At 43.5% G+C, this 15,464-nt stretch overlaps 1 protein-coding gene across 1 annotated transcript; it reads right to left on the minus strand.

The window, feature by feature from the left end:
- Positions 1 to 2,957: 2,957 nt before the first annotated feature.
- LOC148671457 (T-cell surface glycoprotein CD1b3-like) lies at positions 2,958 to 6,987 on the minus strand. The gene is made up of 3 exons (XM_088631051.1): positions 6,765 to 6,987; positions 5,152 to 5,442; positions 2,958 to 3,851 (listed from the first exon to the last, which is right to left on the minus strand). Exons 1-3 carry the CDS (start codon positions 6,985 to 6,987, stop codon positions 3,808 to 3,810), a joined length of 558 nt encoding a protein of 185 aa, XP_088487177.1. The 3' UTR covers positions 2,958 to 3,807.
- Positions 6,988 to 15,464: the final 8,477 nt, after the last annotated feature.

Here is a 15,464-nt window from a genome sequence, read left to right on the forward strand (position 1 = left end):
AGCTACTGTACGTGCAGTTTTTTACCTGCCTATTTTGCTGGGGCAGAGATAAACATATTCTTAGAACATCCTGTGCCCTTGACTTGCTGAGGTACAATCTCACTTTGTTCATAGAATCCAACTGCTTTTACAACACAGCTCTGCCCGTGCATGACATTTTTAGGATAAAACTTTTCTTCAGTAACTTTCCATTACAATATATTCAAAACAATAATTATCTATGCAAAGTGATTCCCAATTTCAACCCACTGAATTTTTGGTCAGGTTCCAGTCTTTGATCCCCGAGAAAGCTGGGAGTTTCTTCAAAGTAAATTTTTAACTGTCAGTATTCCAGATTTTACAATTAATCTATTTTTGGAAGGTATGGAAAAGAAGACAAAACGACAACAATAACCACATAAAGAATCCATGTCAACACTCCTTCAATCCTCCCTGTGTATCTTCTGGGAACACTGTTTAAAACATCATCTGGGAATTAGTTTGGACAACTTCTGACTTATACTGCCTTACAAACAAGGTAAAATAAATCACATTTAAAACTCTTCCCAGGTTTTATGAATAAGATGATTTATGTAAGGCAAGGAAAAGAACTCTGACATTTATTTTGAGCTGTTTATATATATACAAAGTTGTTTAGATAGATTTAGTAAAGCTTTATCTTTAAGCATTTAAATGTGAATGCCAGATGTAAGGATATTGATATGTTATTAGTTGTTATAGTTATTAGTTCTTATAACAACATAGTTCTTATATGTTAGTTTGTGAGCTGTAATATGGAAAAGAAAATGTTTTTTTCCAATTAATGTGTTATTAATAACAGGTAAATATCACATTCGCAATACAAAATGGTCTAAAACTTCTCCATGCTTTAAGGCGTGTAAGACAGAAATGCAAAATATTACTTGAACTCCTTTATAAATGGTAAAAATAACACATCTGATATATGTAAAAGTCTTAAGTTATTGTATTCAGATTTTTCATTACCTCTGGCAGAATAGTGTTTTGTGTGTTTTTATTTTCACTTGCCTTTTTGGATCACTTTTCTCCTTTGTATTATTTGACGTTCTGTTAAAACCTGAGGAAAAACTCTCGTCACGCAAGGTGTCTTCCTGAGCGTCCCGTCATCCTCTTCAAGCCGGACCGGGGTTTCACCTTACCTCTCTGTCCACTGGGGGTCGCTGTGGAGCCGAGAGCAGGCTCCCTGCCCAGCAATGCGTGTTTCTGATGTAACTGGCTCAACAGCTCAACAGCTGCATCCTCACCTTGTTTAGCAACAGCTCTGCATCCTGTTTCTCAAAACAGCCTCTTTTTATTCAGCGGGACCAATTTCTCATTAAACCCACAAGGCCTGCAGGCACATAAGTACATATTAGTATCTTCAAGTTCAGTAATAATAATAAGAATTGCTTTTCTGGACACTCCACTTAAAGCGCTCACAGGTAATGGGGAATCCCACCACCACCAGTGTACAGCCCCACCTGAATGATGCGACAGGCAGCCATACTGCGTCAGAATGCTCCCCCCACACCAGCTATCAGTGGGGAGGAGAGCAGAGTGATGAAGCCAGGTCATAGATGGTGATTAATAGGAGGCCATGATTGGTAAGCGCCAATGGGAAATTTGGCCAGGATGCCAGTGTTACACCCCTGCTCCTTTCAAGAAACACCCTGGAATCTTTAATGACCACAGAGAGTCAGGACCTCGGTTTTACATCTCATCTGAAGGACAGTGCCTGTTTACAGTATATTGTCCCCATCACTTTACTGGGGCATTAGGACCCACATGGGCCGCAGGGTGAGCATCCTCTGCTGGCCCCACTAACACCTCTTCCAGCAGCAGCCTTAGTTTTTCCCAAGAGGTCTCCCATCTAGGCACTGACCAGACTCACACCTGCTGAGCTTCAGTGGGTTGCCAGTTGTGAGTTGCAGAACTTCTACCGCTGCACTATCGAGAGCGTCCTCACCAACGGAATCACCGTGTGGTATGGCAACACCTCTTCGCGAGAAAGAAAGGCACTGCAGAGAATGGTCAATATGGCCCAGAAGATCATCGGCTGCGGTCTCACCGAGATTAAACAGCTCTATGAGGACCGCTGCCGTGGTAGAATTCTGGCCATCACAGAGGACAGTCACCACCCCGGGCATGAGCTCTTCACCCCACTGCCCTCAGGCAAGAGATATAAGAGCATACGGACACTTATCACTAGATTCTTCAATAGCTTCTATCCACAAGCAGTGAGACTGGCGAACACATTTAGCCATCCCCCTCGGACCATCACCTCATTGTAATTTATTTATTGTACGTCTCCAGTCATAGTTTACATGTCTGTATTGTTTACATTCAAACTGTCTGCATGTTTACTTGCACATTGTCTATTGTTTGTTTGTACATTGTCTTGATGCACTGTTTGCACTTTGTCTTGTTTTTTACACTTGTTTTACAATCGAGAGACTTTCTGTGAGTAAGAATTCCATTGTACCAGTACCGGTTACATATGGCAATAAAGTTCAAGTTCAAGTTCAAGAGTGAAATGGCTGCTAGTTTTGGCTGCGTTACAGAGCTACTGGTCTTTGTGAAGACAAAGGACCCATCTTGACACTTTCTTCTGATCAGCTGTATTGATCAGCTCATTGGGTCGAACCCTGGGCTTCCCCAGAACTCTGGTCTTTTCAATAATGACAACGCACCAAGCCAGTGATGCAGAGAATCAGAGCTTTTATTGACTTTCTTAAATATAATACTGAGACTTAGAGTCTAATTAGCTTAAACTAAGACTCTAATTAGGTTACAAGTTGAAAACAGACCCTATAATACTGCAGTAGTTCAGGTGGGTCAGCATCAGCATGTGTAGGCTGCAAAGGAACAAGTAATAGGTCTATTCCATGCTGAAAAGAGAAGAAAGAAAACACATCGTTTGGGCCGTGGAGCCTTCTTCACATGTCAGAAGGCTCCACGGCCCAAACGATGTGTTTTCTTTCTTCTCTTTTCAGCATGGAATAAACCTATTACTTGTTCCTATAATACTTTAATCAAGGCTTCATGGTTTAAAAACCTGTAGAGTTGAGCGGTGGCCCAATGAGAATCAAGTCCTATAGCACCTCAGTTCCAATAGTACCTGGGCTGTAACAGGAGGTCTTCTTTCAAGCACTTTGAAATACAGTACATGCATACAATCCAGTACATCAATAGGATATAGCCATCTATAGAATACACCCATGTATAGCAGAATACAGATTAGCTTAAGATATAAAAGAGTATTAAGTTTAAAAGAGTATAAAAGAGGTTAGCTAACCACGGTGTCACAGATACAATCCTGCAGGATTTTTCCTGCAGTCTCATCTACTGGTCATAGACCTTACCAGGTGGGTAAAAATGCCTAATTATTACTGATAATTATCCTATTATCAGTAATAAGGAATTTAGGTGATCAGATTCATAGCTCTTTACCCCCTAAAGCCTTTGCTTTTAAGGGGCTCATAACAAGACCCGGGCTCGAACCAGCGACACATGGATCATGGGGCTCAGGGCCGGTGGTGTTGAATTGGCATCCCCTGCAGTGCCTCCCGGTGACCAAACAGTGTCAGTACACCTTGTACAACACGCAGACCTTCATTCTCCAGTGGGTTTCCTGCCGCTGTCCTGCCTGTGCTCTATGTCCTGTTCCATAGGGAAATACAGTCCGGTCAGATGCATTTTACTTATGAAAAATATCTAATATTTAAAAAATATCCTTTAAAAAATAATGTAGGCCTTGTGACATCTCTGCCCATACAATGTAGAGTTTTTCGCCCGGTCTGTACAGCTTCTTCAGGGACCAGAGCTGTTGGAAAAAGTGTCGCTCTGTTCTTTTCCTGCAAGACACAACAGGAGAGGTCAGAAGGTCACACAGAAGCCCAGAGAGAACTAGCTGGGCAGCTTGTTCCACACTTCCACCACCCTTTGTGTAGAGAAGAGCCTTCTATCCTGATTAGAGGACCTCCTCCAGTTGTGTCTTGACAGAAGCCAGGCTATGGTCTTGCACCACATGGCTGGGCAGCTTGTTCCCCATTCCCACAACTTATTGTGTTTATCTTACAGCAACAAGCTGACAGCTGTGTTGCCGGGCAATTGCACATCAGTTACATTATATGTCATAACATTCCTACAGTCAGAGAGGCCTCCCACTGTCAGGACTCATCACAGTCATCCTGGGCTGCAGTGTATCTGACCTCAGTGCTCATACAGCTGGGACTCCGGGCTCCTAGGATGTCAAATCACAGATCAGTGTTAGTGAGACAGCAGTGAATTGCTCTAATCTGAGCTGTGCTGTAGCTAATGGACTGTCAGATGAAACCCCACCTGCGTATAATAATAAGCAACTCAGATACATTGCAACAACTTAATTGCAGATCCAACAGAAATTCCCAAAAAATATTTTTTTTTCATTTTCTCCTGTCTCACCCTGTCTCCTATCTCTTATGTCTGCTGTCCATATTGATCTTCTCACCTCTCTCTCTCTCCTTGTCGTTTCATCCTCCAGAGGACAAAGGCAGAAACGGGCAGCAGCAGAGCCACAGTCAGAACCCCGATCACCACCCCAGCGATGAGCCCAGTGTTCACGTCGGGCTCTGGATCTGTCAACACTGTAGAGGGACGAATGAGCTCTTGATGAGAATACAGTATGTGTCTGTTTCGTTGTGTGTGATTTAGTATCCAGTGTTTTCTGTGCTCATTCTAGAATGAGGCTGAATTGGTATATACACCCGGGTTGTCACAATGTCAAACAAGAACCTGCAGAGCTGAGCCCAACAGCTGAATGTCTGTTCTGTCTTTAGGGACAGAGATCCAACTGCGGAGAATCTCTCTCACACATCGTCTTCTATTTCTGTGAGAAGTGTCGTGCATTTTTTACTGCACATCGACACCGAAACAGATTGATTCCTGGCTGATTCTCAGCTCCAGTAGTTCACTCTCCTGTGTTACTTGTTCACATAGCTCTGTGCTGAAGGTTTGATCACAGTCCGCACACCAGTGCGTCTCTCAGGACATCCTGCTGGTCAGGCCTGGCAGTGCAGGTCTTGAGAGTTTGTGCCAGAGTCCCAGTCATCCAGCAGACAGACAGTGCAGGAGTGCACTGATCACCAGACCGGGATAGATCTCTCTCTCACTCACCCCAGTTCACCTCCAGCTTGTTGTCCAGACCGCTGTGCTGGACCCTGCAGGGATAGTTGCGTCTCTCGCTCTGCTCCTCCTCACTGACTCTCAGGCTCTTCCTCAGCTGGTAGGTCCCGTCTCCGTTGGGCAACACCTCCCCCCCTCTCAGCTCCTGCTCTGGGATGGGATGCCCGTCTCTCAGCACGGTCACCTCCACGGCCCGGGGGTAGAAGCCAGTGGCCAGGCAGACCACTTCTGTCCCGCCAGAGACCCCAGATTTCTTCTGAAAGACCCTGACCTTGGGCTTCACTGCAACATGTGGGAATAAAGAGTAACAGTATTTTACGTAGAAAGTCGATCTTTTATGTCATCAGGCAGTGACTACCACAATGTCTTGCTTGCAGGTTTCTTTAACTGTCCTTTCTGCTGTACAGAAAAAAAAAACTTGCATTATTTTAATGCATGAACTGTAACTAGTTTTGTCATCATATGACTCCTACCTTGGCTTCCCTGTATCAGTTACCAATTATATTTCACATTGCCTTTAAGCCCTGATGCTGAGTTGTAAAGAAAAGAGAGAAAAATACAGGACACTGATTACAGCAAACGCACTGGCAGCTGTTACTGGTCTTTTACACATCCCTAATGTCCTGATACCACTGACCTCTATGTGTGGCCACAGCCATGCAAATAAAGGGGTGCCCACTATCTGGGTCATTCTGCTGTCTGTTTCTCACTGACCCAAACCACAGTAGCAATAATTATGATATTAACTATTCCCCATCCAAGCACAGAAATGTGTAAACATTGCCAACCATTCAATTAGAATTCCAAGCATTCTGGGAATAAAGCACAGTGCCCACCAGAATAACACATTCCAGCAAAGAAACCGGAAAAAAAATGTAGCAACATCATCACTCCATTAGGGAATTAATGGACAGTACACCAACATTGGGAGAGTGCTACAGTGTGGAAACAGCTCGGATGTTTCTGGCCACTTGTAGAGGAAATACACATAGACTAAAGAGCTGACCTCTCCTCATCAGCCTGTTCCTCTCCTGCAGCAGGTAGCTCTTCAGGATCTGGCCACACAGTGGCTGGTAGAAATTCTCTGTCAAGAACTTAGTGGCCTGCAGCCGCACCATATCAATGACTACTTGTGGGATGAGCAGAGTCCAGCTGTGGCTCTTCATGTTGTAGACCACCACATCCTGGTCATCGTAAGTGTCCCAGCTCTCGTTTCAGGCCGTACCGTCATCGCCCAACTCACAGCCAGCCACTGCCTGGTAGGTCCGTTGACCTGCAATGCACAGATCAGGCACCTCTGCAAATATCCCTTTCCAAACTGTGGCTTGTGAGCCTGTGGCATCTGAGGGAAAGTCAGTGTGATAATATAACCAGGCTACCAGGATGGGGACGAAACTGGACTAGACCGAAAAATCCTATGCAGTCCCTGGGAGAACATGCAAACTCCACATAGAATGCATTCCCGCCTAGTGTGAGACAGTACTGTTAACATCCATATATAGTAATTTGTTACAGGAGCCTTGAGGATACCTCTGTGGAGCCAAGCGCTCTTTCAGCAGGGAGGAGGAATGGAGACTTTTGGAATGTGTGTGTCATCAACTCACCTCCCGTGTGGTTCAGGTGAGACATCAGGAGCTGCAGCTTTTTTTTCATGCTGAGATAAAAATCATGGCCTGCTTGAACCTTGTTCGTGGCTTCCTCGACCTCAGAGCCTGGGTGCCAGTGTCGTCGAGAGATGATCTTCCCAATCTTGCTGTTGTAGTATTCCACCTGGATATCGTCCACCATTCCCACAGCCACAAACTCCGACATCTGGGTCTGTCCCATTGTGAGAGTGAAGAAATACCACAGGGAGTGCGAGTCTGGAAACAGGACAAGGACAGGAGAATGAACTGGACAGTGCCCACCATCCCCCTGACCACTAACTCTGGGTCTGGCCCATCTGGAGAGTCCAGATTAACCAGAGGGAATATGAGTGAGAGATCGTTCCAACCTGATCTGCAACATGTCTGAAAATCCAGCTGGACACTATGCTGTTCTTTGTAATTGAACCGATTCCCAGCACAGTGCAAGAGTGTATCTGATAGTGGCGTATATAGAATCTATAGAGAAACAGAATATAGTCACTGTAGATTTCAGCTCAACTCGGTTAATGGTCATTTTAATATGAACTGTTTAACTGAGCTGCTAGCCCAACTGATGAGTTTCACTTCCAACTCTCAGACCCCAACACTGCTGTGCCTGTCAGAATTGTAACTATCGGAATGAAGAGGAAAAGGGATTTTTTTTTATTTTTAAAACAGAAAATCAAGGGCGCAAGCTACACAGCACCTATGTACAGCAGCAATTTTTAGACTGGTGTTACATTGAAAAAAAAGACTAGCGCTGTTAACCGGTTTTTACACACGCCATCAAGTGGTCATTAAGCAAATTGGCGCTTCCATGATTTTACGACCTATTTTGATAACTGGACCACTGGATGTTAACCAGTCATTGGTGACTTAATGTTTTTTTTTCCAGGACACAAGAACATTTTAACTGATTGAGAAGCCATGCCCCCTGCTCATCGCTCTACAAAACAACCTGGTGTTTACAGTGTTATAAAACGCCAGCAGCCATATCACCCTGCAACTCACAACTAGCAACCCACAAAAGCTCAGCAGGTATGAGTTTGGGCAGTAACTGGGTGAGAGACTTCCTGGGAAAGCTGAAGTTGCTGCTGGAAGAGGTGTTAGTGGGGCCAGCAGGGGGAGTTCACCCTGCGATCTTGTGTGGGACCTAATGCCCCAGTATAGTGACGGGGATACTACACTGTAAAAAGTGCTTCGGATGAGATGATCAAAAACCACAGGGTGTTACTCAAAAAGAGTAGGGCTGTAACCCAAACTGGCCAAACTATCCCCATGGCTTCCTCCCTCTGCTATCATCCCCACTGACAGCTGGTGTTACTATTATGGAAACAGACAAAAAGACCTGCAATGTGTTAATTTCCTGGCGTTTTACCAAAATTCACACTACCATTCTCCCTTTGCACACAGAGACGAGCGCTGCAAGTCCAACAGAACTCAGAAGAGGTTCTGAAACTCCGTCCAATCCATTTTCTAACCACGGTATCCTGTACAGGGTCGCGGGCGAGAAGGAGCCTATCCCAGCAAGCAGCGGGTGCGAGACGGGGCGCCTGCAAGTCTATTTATTCCACAAATAAATAGACACATAATAGTAAATAAATAATTTATTCACAAATTATGTGTCTATTATTTAGACACAGACACACACACTCAGACCGGGAATTTTTCAAATTTCCCCCAAAGTGCCGCTGGTGTTGAAACTCGCTGCTTTTCTTGAAGAGCAAAACATTTGGCACTCACCCGCACGGACAAAATCCCTGCAGCAGAGAAACATCAGCGCAAAGACCTACATGGCTTTTTCCGCAGCAACTGACTAATGGGAACACAGCCTGAGCCAGTTAAGGCTGAGGGCATAGGGGTTAGTTTATCGGTTATGCGGAAACATCTGGCGCTCGGAGTCTGGAGTCGCTAGGTACTGTAAAAAAAAAAACATGTGTCAGTTACCAGTAACTGCAAAAACAAATGTGTCATAAGAGCCTTGTCCTCACAGCTCACTCATATATGTGCAGCCAATAGCATTCAACGTGTCAGCTGTTACCAAGCGGGTTAACACTTGTGTCACAATAACACAGACGGCACATGTACGTCACCCGTATGTTCCAGCCAGCGAAGCTGGTCTTTTCTTTGCGAAGCGAAACACAGAGGAAAACTTTTTTTTTTCACTTAAATTAAACCAAACAGCGGAAATCATTTGGGATAACGTGGAACAAAGAACGCAATTTTGGGAGGGGCAGTTAGATAATGCACACAGCTAAGACTGAAGATTCACATGTGAATCTAATATTAAAGAAGTCACATTTAAGAAGTAACGCTGAGCTGTAAACAGCTTGATAGCAAGAATCCAGAGTCACTTCGTTTAACGGTATCGTCCCCGTGTGACGTCACAATGCCGGTCACGACGACATTTAATTCAAGTAGGGCAGCTGCGTCAGCATGTGTAGCTGCAAAGGAACACAGTAGAGGTTTATTCCAGGCTGAAAACAGAAGGAGAGAGGTGTCACCGTTTCTTTTCTTCTCTTTCCCTTTCCCTCTTTCCCTTGCAACAGAGCTCGCTGTATACTCGCTGTATCACCTGCAAGTACACAGCCACCACCACTCATTCAAGGCCCCTCAGGACAGTTCCGGATCACCCAGACAGCATCTTGTACCTCCAGCAACCTTATTTACTGGATCTCTTGCAGTAAATGCCCAGCCATCTACATTGGAGAAACAGGAAGGAGACTTGGAGACCGCTTCAGAGAACACGTCAGGGCTGTGAAGATTAAAGATCTCTCCAAGCCCATTGTTTCTCATTTCACCTCTGACGGCCACGACCACTCTAATCTCTCCGTCTGTGTTCTCAAAGACGGTTTTCCAAACTCATACATCAGAAAGACCACCGAAACTAAAATTATTCTACAGCTAGGATCACACATTCTCCCTTCCCTTAACGACAGACTACTGTTCTTTTAAATTTTCTCCATTCATTGGAAGTTTCATTTCACACCTCTCTGCACCCATTCTGACTTCACATCTCTTGATTGACCTCTCTTTCTGTCCCCTGCTCCCGCCTCTCACTCCTAATCCCTCCCAACCTTTGTTCTTCCGTTACTTTACCTTTGCCTACTGCCCTGTCTCTCTCACACCTGAAGAAGTCTCCACGGCCGAAACGTTGTGTTCTCTTTCTTCTTTTTTTCAGCATGGAATAAACCTATAACTTGTTCCTTAATTAGAGATAGAACTCTTATGAAAGAGAAAAGTATTTCTACTGAAGGTGAGATCTTTAGCCTGAATAATTATGTCAGACAGGTGTAGTATCATTGATATCATGTTTGTTAAATAGAGAATTATCAGAGACTGGGACATTACTGGAGGTAAATGTGTTGTAAAAGACTGGAGTATTTTGAACCAAGGACATTTTAAGGTTGGATAATACAGTAGTTATGTCATTTTGTAGAGTGGAGTAATTTAATTGTAGGAACTTTTCTGTGCATACAGTGTTAATAAGAAGACTATTAATTACCTTTTTTATTAAGTAGTGTGTTTGTGCCAGGGGTTATTTGACATATTTCGATAATTGTTGCAGCATTTCTAGAGACTGGGATAGTTTTATCACAGAAACTTGTCAAATTAATTACTGAGGAAGCCTGTCTGTATTATGGGGTGTTACTGGACACAGATACCACCAGGGCAGAGTGATAATACTGTCCAGTACAGAACGCAAGTCCTGCTACACAGCACTGACTCTCCTAGAGAAGTAGATTGTTAGTGAAAGTCTTGTCAGTGAAACACAGTCAGCACCATTGTAGTTTTAGTTATATACAGTAATTTCTGAAACAGGAGCCCCTAGTTTGGTCTTACAGCTTCTTGTTTTTCAGAACCATTTATTTTGCTGCCATTATTCCTCTTTGTGTGTTCAGACAGTCTGGGGTTCCTGTCTTGTGTCTGTGTGAGATTTAATTGCAGGTATTTCCTTTGGGATTATGGGATTTGTTCAGCCTGGAGTATTTTTTTAGAGGAAGCTATAATACATAGGAAGACAATTGTTTGTGATCGAGGGATATGAAAGAGATACAGTACAGCTGCTTATTTTGAACATTAACACTTTAAGACAGTAGCTGATTAAGAGAGACAGGGGGACCGGAAAGTTAATGGAGTCTGATGAACGTTCAGAAGGAGGACAAGTCCCAGTTCCTTACACTAACACCCCCACCACTGCAGCAGTCTCCTGGTGTATCTGGGGGCTCTGACCTCCTCATCTCTAGTGTGTTAGAGACAGCAGACGTCAGGACAGCCTCGTTCTGCAGCTCTATCACTGGGGTCGTCTGTCTCTTCTGAAATGTGTTAATGGTTGCCGGTTTATAGCCCTGAGGAGCTTACACAGAGGTTACACAGAGGAGCCCCATTTCCTCTCAACACCAGACTCACAGGAAAATTGTCTTGTGTGGTTTTGTCTCATGTGGTTTAAAGAAAAGAAACGCAACGTCTGATGTACACCATTTACACCAGGTTTGCTGTGTTTAGACATTAAAAGGGACAGGCTGTACTATAGTAAAGGTGGCATTCTTTACTCCTTCAGAAAAAGCAGAATATCAATTATTTTTAGAAAGTGGAGTCTTATTAGTCACTGAGGTGTTACAACAATAATTTAACACGTAGAGGCTGTACTGTAGTAAAGGTAAAGGATAATGTGTAGAAACTAATGTGTATACAGTATCTGACTGATAATTCACTGATAGCTAAATAATTTTGTGTTTTGAGGTTATTTTATGCTGGGTATTATTTTTTATTATATTGCGATGTGTGTGATAAGTGTTTTTTTTTTCTTTGTGGTGTGCATTTGGAGTGTATAATGTATAAATAATGCAGTTTTTTAAGCTTTCATAATGAAAATGCAAGTTTGGATAATGAAAATTAAGTATACTTAGTTAACAGGTAAATGCTAAAAATACAATAGGCACACATTAACATGTCTCCAGAGCAAAAGAAATGTATGAATGTAAAGCAAAATTGATACTACAAATGAATTGTCATATATAATGGAAACAATATATATTCCAAATATTCCTGAATGTGAAGGTTTAAAAACAAATCTAGTTAAATATTCACTGGAAATTGAGTAGGTACTGTACATGCTAATGTATATTTTAGTATAGTATGTAAATCATCTGTTTATTATAAAGGTTTTGTACTGATTGCATTTTCATTTTCAAATGGGACACTCAGAGCAGAGTGATTCATCTCTTACCACATACATACAAAGTGTTACCATGCAGTCATTACGTTTGGGACCTAAGACGCAGATAAAACAGTTAATCTGTGGAGTCTGCATTTAAAATGCATACTCAAATGCAAGTATTAAAGCCGGAAAATGAAAATTGAATATTTAATTAATATTATACAAGTGAAATATTTAATTTGCCTGTCACCATCAGTTGAGAATCAGGACCAGAATGTCTCAGGACAAAAACACAAGAACATGGTTGGTAAACATATTTTAGTTAAACATACAATAAACTTATCTTATACATTTGGAATATGCTGTGTTTTAAATGGAATTCATTCTGTGAGTCATATATTAACATAGATCTTGACATTTATAAGCTGAAAAGACTTTGTTAAGTGAAAAAAAATCTGAATGTAAAAAATCAGTATTAAAAATGATTTGTACTATATAAGGGAACAACATTACATACTGCAAACTGAAAGTGAATGAATGTTTAATCTAAAAAATATCTAGTTATATTTTAACTAGATAATGGTTCATTAATGGTATATTTAAGCACAATCTATAAAGCACTTATCTGTTTGTGAACATTTTTGTACTGTTTCTATTTTGTGTTTTCTAAGGTCTCACTTTCAAAAACAACACACTGAGTAAAGAGACACATCATTAAATCTCACTTTAAATCTCTTACCTTATATGGACAAACAGGCAGCAGCCAGTGGTATCATACAGTTTTTACATATAGGACCTGAGACACAGATACAACAGACCATGTGTCAGTGATGTAGGCTTCTGACTCCACAGTCACTGTCCACTGCAGTGACCACAGCTTCCAGAAACCCAGGAACACAAGTCCTAGAACTCTGACATCACACATCCCTGTCCAATGTACTGATCACAGCTCTCAGAGCACAGTGGTTAATGTCTGTGTTCTGAGAGCCATAGTCACTACGGTTTTTATGTCCCCTGTCCACTATAGGGACTATAGCTCCCAATACCCAGGAAGAAAAAGTCTCAGTCCTCTGTAGTCATAGTCATGCGTATTTATCTCTCTCTCTCCAGGCAGTTCTGATGTGAGGCTGGTGAATGGAGCCAGTCCCTGTGAGGGGACAGTGGAGGTGTATCATGGTGGAGAGTGGGGGACAGTACATCACTCTGGCTGGGATCTGGATGATGCTGCAGTGGTGTGCAGACAGCTGGGCTGTGGATCTGCTGTTTCAGCACCAGGAGGAGCTCACTTTGGACCAGGGTCTGGATCAGTCCTGTTGGGTGCTGTTTCCTGCAGCGGGTCAGAGTCTGCGCTGAGGTACTGTGGTAAAACTGTAGTGAAACAGTATAGCATTCCTCATGTCTATGATGCTGGAGTGAGGTGTTCAGGTAAGAGAAACAGACTCTCTCCAGTCTCCAGCACTGAGGAGAATTGAAACTCCTCCATTGATCGAGAGCCCCGTCAAGACTCCTTACTGTCACTATGTCTTTCTAAATGTGTGGAGACCAGATGTAGAAACACAGACAGGAGACACTGTCTGAGAGCAACTGCAGGACAAACCCCTCCTGTCTGCTGTCTGTCAGTTTTACACTCGACCTTCCAGTTATGTATAATATACATTAATATATAAGGTAATATAACTATGTCACCAATGGATCTGAGTTGAACAAATTGAATTTTTCAGTCTCCAGTCTCCAGCACTGAGGAGAATTAAAACTCCTGCACCAATCTAGAGTCATTCGTCATTTGTCCATCCTCCCATTGCTGCTGCTCCTGTCCTGCTGAGAGCTGTGACATCACTCCTCCCTGTCACTGTGTGTCTTTTCTCCTTCTGGATTGTATTTCCTGCAGTGTGTAGAAAACATATTGAAAACTGTCTGAAACTCCCAACCCCACCTGTATGATTCCTGTTAGGTTTTACAATTGACCAATAAAGAGGCCAAAGGACAGTGTTTGATCATAAGGCTGTAAATCTACAAATACATTTACAGTATGTGACCGATAGATCCGTATAAACAAATTTATTCTTGGTCTTGAAATGAAAACTCCAGTTTGTCCTCCTTGTAATGTTACGGATTCGGCCAGTGAAACCGAAACCAAGTAGTGAACCCACTTGCGGGAGCCGACAGAGACAAGTCGTGATCCAAATACCGTAGCCGAAGGAGAGAGCCGAGAGTCCAGGGGAAGCCAGTGATCCAAACAGGGAGAGAGTAGCCAAAGCCAGACCGTAATCCAAAACCGTAGACGAAGGAGAGAGCCGAGAGTCCAGGGGAAGCCAGAGAACCAAACTAGGAGAAAGCAACCGAAGCCGAGCCGTAATCCAAAAGACGTAGTAAAAGTGGATAAACCAAAGTCGGAACCAGAACAGTACGAGGAGGTAGAAGGCGTAGCGCAACTAAGTAGCTCGAAAGGGAAACAATACTGAGCGAGGGGGTAGGGAAAGACTAATGCTTAAATACCAGATGAGACGGAGGTGTGGTGGTGAAAGCGTACACTGATAGGTGGACTTATGAACTAAGGCTACGCCTTCTTCTGCCTCTTTCGTTGCTGAGAGGCAGGGATCGTAACATTACCCCCCTCTCTACGGGCGGCTCCCGACGCCCTAGCTGGACGATTAGGGAAACTCTGATGGAAATCCCGGATCAGGTTTGAATCCAGTATATCTCTTTCCGCTACCCACGACCGCTCCTCTGGACCGTAGCCTTCCCAATCCACTAGGTATTGCAGGGATCCACGAGACCATCGGGAATCTAAGATCTTATTTACGGTGTAGGCAGGAAGTCCGTCAATTACTCGAGGTGGTGGGGGTTTTTGTTGCGGTTTAGACAGAGTGGATCTGCGAAAGGGCTTAAGGAGGGAAACATGGAATGTAGGGTGAATCCTGAGGGTAGGAGGCAAGGCCAGCCGATAAGTTACAGGGGTAACCTGGGTGAGGACATGAAAAGGACCGATGAACCTGGGAGCAAGCTTGCCAGAAGGTTGCTCTAGAGGAAGGTTGTGGGTAGACAACCAGACAAATTGTCCACGTCGAAATCTGGGTAAGGTTCGACGGTGCCGATCCGCCACGGTCTTCTGCCGAGCTGCAGTGTGAAGAAGGGCGGCTTTAGCCTTCTTCCAGAAGTCCTGCAGGTTAGTGATATACTCCTGAACAGAAGGAACTTCTGTGTCCGGTGGGGAGTCTGGGAAAAGAGGAGGCTGATAACCTAAGGCACACTTGAATGGTGACATGCCGGTCGAAGAAGTATACAAAGAATTATGAGCATATTCTGCCCATGGAAGCAAAGACACCCAGTTATCTTGGGTCGATGAGATATATTCCCGTAAGTAGGTTAGCAGTTCTTGATTCATACGCTCAGTTTGACCATTGGCCTGCGGGTGGTAAGCTGAAGTAAGCGAAACTGAGGCTCCCAGTGACTTACAGAAGGCCTTCCAAAATCGTGAAATAAACTGGGGGTCCCTATCGGAAACAATGTCTTTAGGG

Source organism: Lepisosteus platostomus, chromosome 5 (genome assembly GCF_059453375.1).
Source record: "Lepisosteus platostomus isolate fLepPlt1 chromosome 5, fLepPlt1.hap1, whole genome shotgun sequence".
NCBI lineage: Eukaryota > Metazoa > Chordata > Actinopteri > Semionotiformes > Lepisosteidae > Lepisosteus > Lepisosteus platostomus.